At 43.7% G+C, this 10,096-nt stretch overlaps 1 protein-coding gene across 1 annotated transcript; it reads left to right on the forward strand.

Annotated features, from left to right (window-relative positions):
* The first annotated feature begins 514 nt into the window (after positions 1–514).
* Positions 515–9,733, forward strand: LOC118556564 (phenylalanine--tRNA ligase alpha subunit). The gene is made up of 13 exons (XM_036148443.1): positions 515–701; positions 859–996; positions 2,808–2,906; positions 2,995–3,113; positions 4,851–4,943; positions 5,602–5,730; positions 5,817–5,932; positions 6,014–6,098; positions 6,182–6,281; positions 6,893–7,061; positions 7,213–7,290; positions 7,626–7,740; positions 9,564–9,733. The coding sequence occupies exons 1-13, from the start codon at positions 555–557 to the stop codon at positions 9,667–9,669; spliced, it is 1,494 nt and encodes a 497-aa protein (XP_036004336.1). The 5' UTR covers positions 515–554; the 3' UTR covers positions 9,670–9,733.
* The last annotated feature ends 363 nt before the right edge of the window (positions 9,734–10,096 follow it).

Here is a 10,096-nt window from a genome sequence, read left to right on the forward strand (position 1 = left end):
AAGATGAGCTAAAGGCATCTATTCAAGCAGCCTGGGCCTCCTGAACACAGTTGAGACACGCTGCAATGATGCAGTAAATCATGTAAAAGGAGCTTCTAGTGTTACATGAGCACACTGGATAGTCCACGGACATATTTTGCTGCAGGATGGTTTATTGTGAGTGCTTTAATCTTGTATAATTAATTTATATAACAACATTTCAAGAAAAAAAGATACAATTATTGCAAAGTCACACTAATAATTTTAAATCAAATTAAAGGGGTTGGGTACACTTTCTGAAGTCAGGACACGTTTAAGTGGTTTATGCATCTGTAGTTGCCATTATTAGTGCTATTATGAAGATACATTTTCTCACATAAATATGTCAATCAATGGAACTTAATGTTTAATTCTATTTTTATTCGCTAAACCCAGTTTCCAGTGACACTTTTGTTGCTTTCAGAATACGTGACACTCTCAATATGGCCGACGTGCTTGCGCGTCGTTCCTGCGGACTCGGACACGTTCGGTTCGAGAAAACAACGTCACATCCTGCGTCTATCGGGGCTTCCAGCATGGCGGACACCGGCGTGTTGGAGGCGCTTCTCCAGCGGGTTGAGAAGGCGGACGGCGGCGTGGACAGCCTGGCGGCGGCGGCCGGCCTCGGGGTGGACCACCAGGTCATCGTCGGAGCCGTGAAAAGTCTGCAGGCGCTCGGCGACGTGAGTGCTGCCGACCCGAGAGTCGGCGGAAGTCGGAGTGTCCGTGTCCGTCAACATGTAGCGCGACTGATGCAATGGGGTTTAAGGGAGGAAGACTTGGAAGCTACAACTCCGTAAGGGGTTAACACGGCAGTCATGGTTGTTCTCTGCTGTCCAGGTCATCTCCGCGGAGCTGCGCTCCTCCAAGCACTGGGAGCTGACCGAGGAGGGCACCGAGACAGCCGAGCAGGGCAGCCATGAAGCCCGGGTCTTCAGCTCCATCCCCGCGGAGGGTCTGCCGCAGGCTGAGCTGATGGTGAGTGCGCAGCAGTTCCCCGGGTTCTCCCGTGTTTTTTGTTAATTACTTTATTTGTATACGCGTATGAACCCCCAGATTAGCCTGCTTCTGCTTCATGGTTTGGTTTGAGGGTTTTCTCATCAGCTGGGAATGTGCAGAAGGGATGTCAAGAACCCAGAACACAGCTTGATGCGCTCAGCCGCTCCTAAAAATATACGATTTGTCCTCCAACCTTGGATTTAATAAAGTAGTTTGACAGGGAAATGAGTCCAAATGAGCTAGTATAACACGCTTCCTTGCAGCACTCTTCTGATCAGCTGTAGGAAGTCTTGAGTCTTTATTTTGTCTCCAAATCCTAAAATGATACTCTTATTTTAAAATTGATTTAGATTTTTTAAGTGATTTATTGAAGAAGTGGAGTCTTGGCGACCCCAAACGCGCTTAGATGTCATTTTTAAAACAGGCCCAGAACTCTTCAATCCACAACCATCTCTCCAGTCTATTTTATAGTGTTGACATATTTCAATAGATAAGACCCCCCCCCCCCCACCCCCCCTCCTACACACAAACAGCAGCAGAAGTTAAAGGAAATTATTAATATAAGCAGTGCAAGTAAAATCCTAAAAATAAACCCCATTACCTCAAAATTTCAGCAAATATGAACACTATATACATAGAATTAATAAACTATCGTTGAATTTGCTTATGAACTCTTTTAACTCACTTTAATTCGGGTTTAATTATTTTATTAGTACAGCCTCGATATGTTGGTAAAGATAGCGTCGTGGAACATTGACATTAGCAACAATAATCAATATTTTTAATTTTTTTAAGTTGTTTTGTTTACACAGCAATAATTTGAATCGTATTTTTTTCTTTCAAAACCATTAACAATCTTTAAACAAAAAAAAGACTTTGATAAAAACTGTTATATTAACCCTTTGTTACATAATTGTGTCAAATATTGATGAAAAATCTGATTGACGTACGCACTGAATAGAAACTGCATTAACACAAGTGACACGAAACCAGCTCCATTTTTATTTTTTTATTTTTTTTTTTTGACATGGACATTTTATTTAAAGCGTTTGGTGTCAAAGCATTTTGGAACAGAACCGTTTCAACACTCCTCCAGCTGTTTATTAACGTTTTGCCATCTCAAACTATTCCAACAACAACAACTTAGAGCAGGTTCAAAAACGATCACCACTGCAGTCATGTCATTTTTACATCATCATTTTTTTCAAACCACCTCTAATTTCGTCATAACCATTGTTTTTCAGCTGTGATCCATATGTTGTATGCTCTGCTGAACACACAGTGATCCGATTTAAAACATCGAGCCAACGTGGTTCCTTAGTTCTTCCGAAGCAGAGGGGCTGTCTTTGATGGAAAAGTTCATATAAGCTAAACGGTTGGAATAAGATCATGCATTATGGGCCATCATTAAAGAGTGTTTCTCAAATTAACTTTGGTTCTGGTCTTGAAAATGCAGCAGTGAATTTTGGATGGTGGATTTATTATATTAAGCTCCGCCCCTGGAGCAGCCAGTAGGGGAGAACCTAGCCACCCTGGACCAAGTGCTCCCATATCACTACACTGCCACCACATTCAACCTGAGCATTAACACCCAGAGACAGACATTATGGGATGAAACCACCAGCAGCTTCTTTTCACCGGCTGTTGTCCAGCAAGTAGCTCTGCGGGTTTGAAAATATTCCAAAATGAACCTGCAGAGACACGGCAAAAGTAAAGCCATCACGTTTGTCACTTCTTGGCCTCCGAGATGTTAATGCCGTCTTCCAAACTTCTTCGTTTCTCTCTTGTAGAAACTCTCCTTCGGGAAGATCGGCTTCAGCAAGGCCATGTCCAACAAGTGGGTCCGAGTGGACAAGTCCCACGAGGGAGGACCCAGGATATTCCGAACTGTAAGCAGTGATACTTCCCTACCAGCCATTTTGGCCGTGTATGATGCGGCGCCCTGTTCTTGTGCTAAGACGATTGTGTGGCCCTCAGGTGGAGAGCATCCAAGACCAGGTCAGAGAGAAGCTGGTGCTGGTGAAACGGGGCGACGCCGCTCAGCTCGACGAGAAGGAGAAGAATGAGCTGAAGAAGAGAAAACTCCTCGCTGAAGTGTAGGTCTTCACTTCTATGGAGCAGGGATTCCTGTGTACACGTCCCTGCCTGTAGGGGGCAGCAGAAGGTTTGCTGTTTGTTGACTGCGCCGCTTCCAAAATTTTAACGAGGCGTAACATTTTAACCGCTCTTTTCATGTTTTAGAAATCTGCTATCTAGTGGTCTCAAACTATCCATAGTACCTTACACTTTATTATCTTTATTATCACACTTACAACTCATTTAAAGCAGCTGATTGGATAACGTCAGCAATCAGTTTTAAGCTGGCTGTTTTCACCGTGTTATCCATGTAAAAGAACAGAAGATTATCCAGCGTAGCTTGGACGGGAACATTTGGATGTTGGATGACAGAAATATGCTGCGGATTTATCCCAACTTATGTTTTCACTAAATACTCTTACCTAAGAAGCCTTGTCCCGCTGACCGGTGGCCAAAAGACCCGTGTGCAAAACACATCTAACTAAGCATCGCTCCTTTCTTTCCTCTCTGGAAATGTTCCCCTTTGATCAGAGCAGCAGCGATTAAAACCTTTTTTTTTTAAATTGACGGGCACATATGAAATCAAACAATGTTGGCAGTGGATTTAAAGCGGCAGCCACATTTATTGGCGTTGCCTAGCAATGCTGTGCAGAAAGCCCTTTTAAATTCATGCATTTTTATTGCAGTTGTATAATTTACAACTAATTATTTTTGAAAAGTTAGACTTTTAAATACAGTCCCTTTAGAACCACTTAAAGGTACAGTGAACCATGTTTTTCTAGTTCATTCTGGGGGGATCACCTTATCTATTGGTTGTCCCACAGGCCAATTATTGTGAGGCGCTGACGTAACGCCAGCGTGCGTACACCTTCATTGTTAGTTTCTGCTTCCTGGCTGCGTGTGAGCACTTCTAGTGTTTATGTATCCGGTTAGCCTCAGTGTTAGCCAGCTGTTCGTTGTAGCTCTGCTGCTCTCGCTCATACTTTAAAAAGGGCTGTGAGTCTGAAGAAGCAAACCGCGTCCAAGTTTATGAGAAGAAGAGGAAGGCCTCAGAAAGAAATGAGAGCACATGCACAGTTATCAGATAATGGCTTGTGCGTTTGTTACCTACATTTCCATAAAATTTGTCCACTATACCTTTTAATTATAATAGTTTTTAACAAAATAAGTGAAACAATTTTTCTTCGAAGCGCTATGAGAGCATTGTTGTTTAGAAGTGATTTCTTTCCATCCACTCATCATAAATATCAATGTAGGGCTGGACGATATAGAAAAAAAGAAGCATACAGATAAAATAGAAATCATATTGATCGATATCTATAATTATCAACAAATTCAAAATATATATTTTAAGTGCAGCCTTGGCGACCTATTTTTAGATGCAGAACATTCAAACACTGAATTCAAATCAACTCTTTATTCAACTAACTTTTTACCAAGACTGCAAGTTTTTAAAAAAAGAAAAAAGAACAGTGAAGTCTTTGAAGGGGCGGAGCTTGGTTCCTGGGTCTGCGTTTGTGATTGGTTGGGAGGATGTAATGACTGTAATATTAACCTACATGATAGGCTAGAATGCAAAAGGAAGGAAAACTGTTATTCTATTGAACTTTTTATTGACCCTTTTGTTTTTCTATCATCGATATACGTCTATCGATCGATATGTATTGTTATTGAATTATCGTCCAGCCCTATGCCACTGCATAACCCTCCACCTTGCTGTGACAGATGTGTGAAGTCACTTTGTTTGTTTTTTCTAGCACTGTTAAGTCTTATTGGATCGCAAAGGGAAGCTCCTTCAGCACCACCATAACCAAACAGGAGACGGAGCTCACCCCGGAGATGATCGCCACGTGAGTCTCTGCACTAAGTCCCCAATAGATCGAACACACAGAACTGAACACGGCGTCCGGTCCGGCCTGCTCTGTCAGTCAGTGACCGTGTCCAGGCTCTCGGACGGAGGACGCAGAGGAACATCTGCTCAAACATGGGGACAAGTCCACAGTTATGGACCTTGTCCTAAAGGCAGAGCAGGACAAACAGATGGCCTTTTTTAAAAACTTTTAAAGACTTCTGGAGTTTATTCCCATCCTTCTGTCCATCTAGCTCTGTCCACCCGTTCATAAATCTGTTTCTCCAACCATCCCCATCTACACGTCTCTCTCTGCTCTTTACCCAGCTTCCATATTTAAATCCTGACCACCGGAGAAACATTTTTAACAGTCGAGCCTTTTCTATTTAAACTGGATAGGTTTTCGTGTTTGATTGAAAATATTATGCAGAGAGGGTTTTCCTAAAAGCAGCCTCCAGATGTGCCGTTTTCCCACGGCCCAAAGTTCAGATGGATGTTGCCCAATGCGGTACATAGATTTGATGCTTTCATAGATTTGGCTGCTGATTAAAAAGCATCCTAAATGAATAGGCAGAGGGATTAAGCTCCTGTTACCTGACGTGGGAGGGAGGGGAGGATCGCATGGAGAGCTGCTGTCTGATCGGTCTGTTGTGTTGTAGCGGCAGCTGGAAAGAGAAGAAGTTTAAACCGTACAATTTTGAGGCCATGGGCGTGGCCCCCGACTGCGGCCACCTGCACCCTCTGATGAAGGTGCGGACTCAGTTCAGGCAGATCTTCCTGGAGATGGGGTGAGAAGCTGCCCAACGCTGAATTAGAGCAAGATAAAGATTTAACTCTGCTAAAAACGAGCACCACCCATCTCTCCGTCCTGCAGTTTCTCCGAGATGCCGACCAACAACTTCATAGAGAGCTCCTTCTGGAACTTTGACTCTCTGTTCCAGCCCCAGCAGCACCCAGCCAGGGACCAGCACGACACCTTCTTCTTGTCCGGTGAGTTTCGGCAACAAACACGTTGTCCAGCGCTCCCCTAAGCATCTCTGGTGGTCACTGACTCAGAACGTCACACTTCAGACCCGGCGCTCGCTCATGAGTTCCCTCCGGAGTACCTGGAGAGAGTGAAGAAGGTCCACTCAGAGGGAGGCTACGGCTCACAAGGGTGAGGCGCGCTTACTAACTAACCAGCATGGCGGCGTTTGCTCTCCTGCCACAGATCTGGGTCTAACCGATGCTGCGTTTCAGGTACAAATACGACTGGAAGATCGAGGAGGCTCGGAAGAACATCCTGCGGACGCACACTACGGCTGTCAGCGCGCGCATGCTGTACAAGCTGGCACAGCAGGTGAGCAGCACATGCAGCGAGGGCGGGCGAGAGCACGAGGAAAGGCAATGGGTCTCCTTTAGGTGATGTGTCCAAACATAGCAACAGTTACCAAGGATTCAGGCCTTCAATTGGTTCAAAGCTATTTTTGCCAAGCCATGAAACCTTAGATAAGCAATAATATAACATATTAGAAAAATTTAAAAACAGAACTAAACCATTCTGGCAGAGAGTGAAAAATAATGGTGCTTATTTTACTAGTTATATATTAAACAAAACATATCAGCACAAATGCTTCATCCTAACAGTCAAGCATGATGGTGGAGGGCTGATGATGATGGGGGGGCATGTTTTCCAGCCAATTCAAATACTTCAGATCTAATCTGAGACTAAGAAATAATTTCAACACAAACAGCGCATCTTTCCCTGCAATCACTAGATTAGTTAAGAACTCGGGCATTAACCTTTTTCAGACTCTAAATGGGATTCCTTCCTAAAAAGACAGTTCTTGTACTTTGGTTCATTAATGCTGGTCTCTAAAAGGGAATCAACCTCAATCCGACCCTTCCAGATGTGTCCTTGTAGCGTTATTACCCATGATGCTCCTCTCACGACGCGGTATCATCCTCCAGGAAAAGTTCACCCCTGTCAAGTATTTCTCCATCGACCGGGTGTTCAGGAACGAGACCTTGGATGCCACCCACCTGGCAGAGTTTCACCAGATAGAAGGGGTGGTGGCCGACTACGGCCTGACCCTGGGCGACCTCATGGGGGTGCTCCACCAGTTCTTCACCAAACTAGGTATGTGTTTTAAAAAGTGGACCAGTCAGATGTGGGATTGAAAACAGATTTAGAGCAACGAGAAAAAAAGCTTTGGTCTGCATTTTATTTCACTGAATGGACATCACTAGACATCGTCACACAAATGTTCCCTGTGCTCCGTCTCTTTCAGGAATAACCAAGCTACGCTTCAAGCCAGCCTACAACCCTTACACAGAGCCCAGTATGGAAGTGTTCAGCTACCATGAAGGTATACCAGAGCTCTGGAAAATCTCCTGCAGCTTAAACATCCAGCCCACGTTAGGACATGTAGCTCATATGAGCAACAGTTCATCGGTTTTTCTAAGTTTATGTAAAGGCGGCTGGTTGGGGAGCATTAATGTTGGGAAATGAGAAATTTCTCATTAAAAAGCTTAAACCTGATGCTTAGCTTTAGAAGAAGTCCATATTAAGGTATTTTAAGCTGTTGAGTATATTTGTTTCCCCTGATGTTTCTGTTGGCTGTGCTGCAGTCGGTATGTTTTTTGATGTTTACATTTATTTCAGTGAGTTTTGTCTTAATCTTCTCTCTTTTGGCCAATTCAGGACTGAAAAAGTGGGTGGAAGTGGGCAACTCGGGGGTCTTCAGACCAGAGATGCTGCTGCCCATGGGTCTCCCTGAGGACGTGTCAGTAATAGCCTGGGGCCTCTCTCTGGAGAGGTGAGTGTGCGCGTTAAACATGAATGACTCATTGCAAACTGTTTGTTGTTTTTTTTTCTTCTGCATTTTGACCAACTCAGCAGAGGTAGTGGATCCCCATAGTTGGTGGATACCCAGAGTCATTTCTGGGGTAATTCCTGCATACCCTGGCTTTTCCATCTCAGAAAGCTCAGAAGCCTTCACGCTGAGTCAAAATATGGCAACAAATTACTCAGTAAACCAAGCCTGCTCCTGAGCAGAGTTATTTGGGTTCTTTTTGGCTAAAATTGGCACAAGGAAGTGTCAGAAAAGGTGTTCTTTTCTGGAGGAGCCTGTATGCTGGAGCGCAAATACTCCACAGACATCTCTGTCGGGAGAGGCTGATCAGACCACGATTAAATGTCTTATCATTTCTGGATTAATATATTTTCAATCGTTACTGTTTTTCACCGCTGTCGTTGATTTGTCTCGATATTCTCAACCCGTACATCGCTTTTCTAACACAGCAAGGGGACGTAACAATTTCTTTGTGCTGCTCTTTGTTTTTATGCCAACAGCAGCTTTTTAATAACGTAGATGACGCAGAAAATCTTTCAGAGGCAGCTGTATGTCTCGTTGTCAGGAATGTTACTGTTGCATTCAGTTTAAAGGCGTTCCATAGTCAGAGGCCCACAATATTAATAAAACGACACAGAATCAAAGCAATAGTTTATTCTGGATCAAATTTGGAGACTTCCAGCTCTAATTGTCCATTCATGTATTTTTCTACCCAAAACCCTTTGTGCTACGGCACATTCCTTAATTTGAATAACGACACCTTTACTTCAACTTAAAATATAAATATAGCCTACGTGATTAATATAAAGTGAAGTGGGTACAGATTCTACTCCTACAAGAAAATCAGTGTCAGCTCATTTTTAGAAGGATGTGTGAAGCCAAATGCTGCCAAAAAGATGAATGGGCATATCAGTTATTTTAGTAACTCACTAACCTATCATCAATTGTAAATGTTGACTATAGCCAATTAATGCTTTAGTTGATTAAGGTTAAACATAAGAATAACTTATAACTGGATCTTACCTGATTAAACTGTATTTTCATACTTCATCTTGATTTGCTGCAACTTCCTATTGACGCCTGTTGGGTTGCAGCTAGACACGTAATCAATGCGCTCTGACTAGCTGCTTTCTACTCCGGGGAGATCGGCCATTCTTTCTGAAACGGGACCCAGGTGTCGTAAGAGGACAATTCACAGGGAAGAAGCCCCCGGTCCAAAAGCCACACAGCGGCCCGAAAATGACAACCTTAAAGTTTTCATTGGCCTCTATAAGCCTGAAAAGCTTCACCAAGTTTCAGCCATGGTGGAGGCAGCATCATAAGATGGTGGAAACGTGGGCACGGTTGGGTGTTAAAACATGACACCCATCTTAAGCACACATGAACGTCTGGTTTGGGAATGGAGAGAGCAGGCTAGCGTTGATCCAGGGCTTTTAACTGTTGTTAAAAGCCACGTCTGTCCTACAAAACCAACCAGGTCCACCAATTCTGATGGGAAGAAAAATATTTGGCCCTTTAAGTCCTACAGAATTTTAGCTCCCCAGTCTGACCTATATGTCTCTATATAGACTATGAACAACAACAATAGCAAGTTCATGTCATAAGATCCTGTGAGATCTTCCAGGATTCCAGATAGAAAGAAAAAATGTGATACTATGAAAGCAGCGGGCTTACCCAGGTCAAAGGTCAAAGTTTAGTCTCAATGTCGACAGAAGGCCTTGTGTTGAACTCCTCCCTGGAAGCAGCATTGTGCTTTTGCTGACGCAGCCATCTCCTCTGATCCGCAGGCCCACCATGATCAAATACGGCATCAACAACATCAGAGAGCTGGTGGGACACAAGGTGAACCTGCAGATGGTCTACGACAGCCCCATATGTCGCCTGGACTCCTGAGCTTCAACCCTTCTCATGACATTATTCATATTTTGAGTGGACCCGTTTTAGCCTAGCCCCCCCCCCCCCCCCCGCCCCCCCCCCCCCCCCCCCCCGATTTTTCCTTGTCCAGGTCTGAAAGGAGCTGTGGGAAGGAGGCTTTCGTCTTCTTTTATATTCTTGGAGCTTTACCTCCTAGAAGTAGCATAACAGTAGAGTCCATCTTTGTCAAACATGGCAAACTCTTTTTATACCATCTTACCCAACTTATCTTGTACAGGAAAAAGGCAACTCTAGAGATGTGGGGGAGGGCAAAAATAAAGCTTTTTCTAGCAACCCATCTTCTTTGTCATTTGTTAAATATGGTTAAATTCCCTTGTATAATATATGCACATGATGTGCCTTGGTAGAGAATTCATACACCTTTAACCTTTTTCCATTTCCACTT

The sequence above is a fragment of the Fundulus heteroclitus genome, chromosome 16 (genome assembly GCF_011125445.2).
Source record: "Fundulus heteroclitus isolate FHET01 chromosome 16, MU-UCD_Fhet_4.1, whole genome shotgun sequence".
Lineage (NCBI taxonomy): Eukaryota > Metazoa > Chordata > Actinopteri > Cyprinodontiformes > Fundulidae > Fundulus > Fundulus heteroclitus.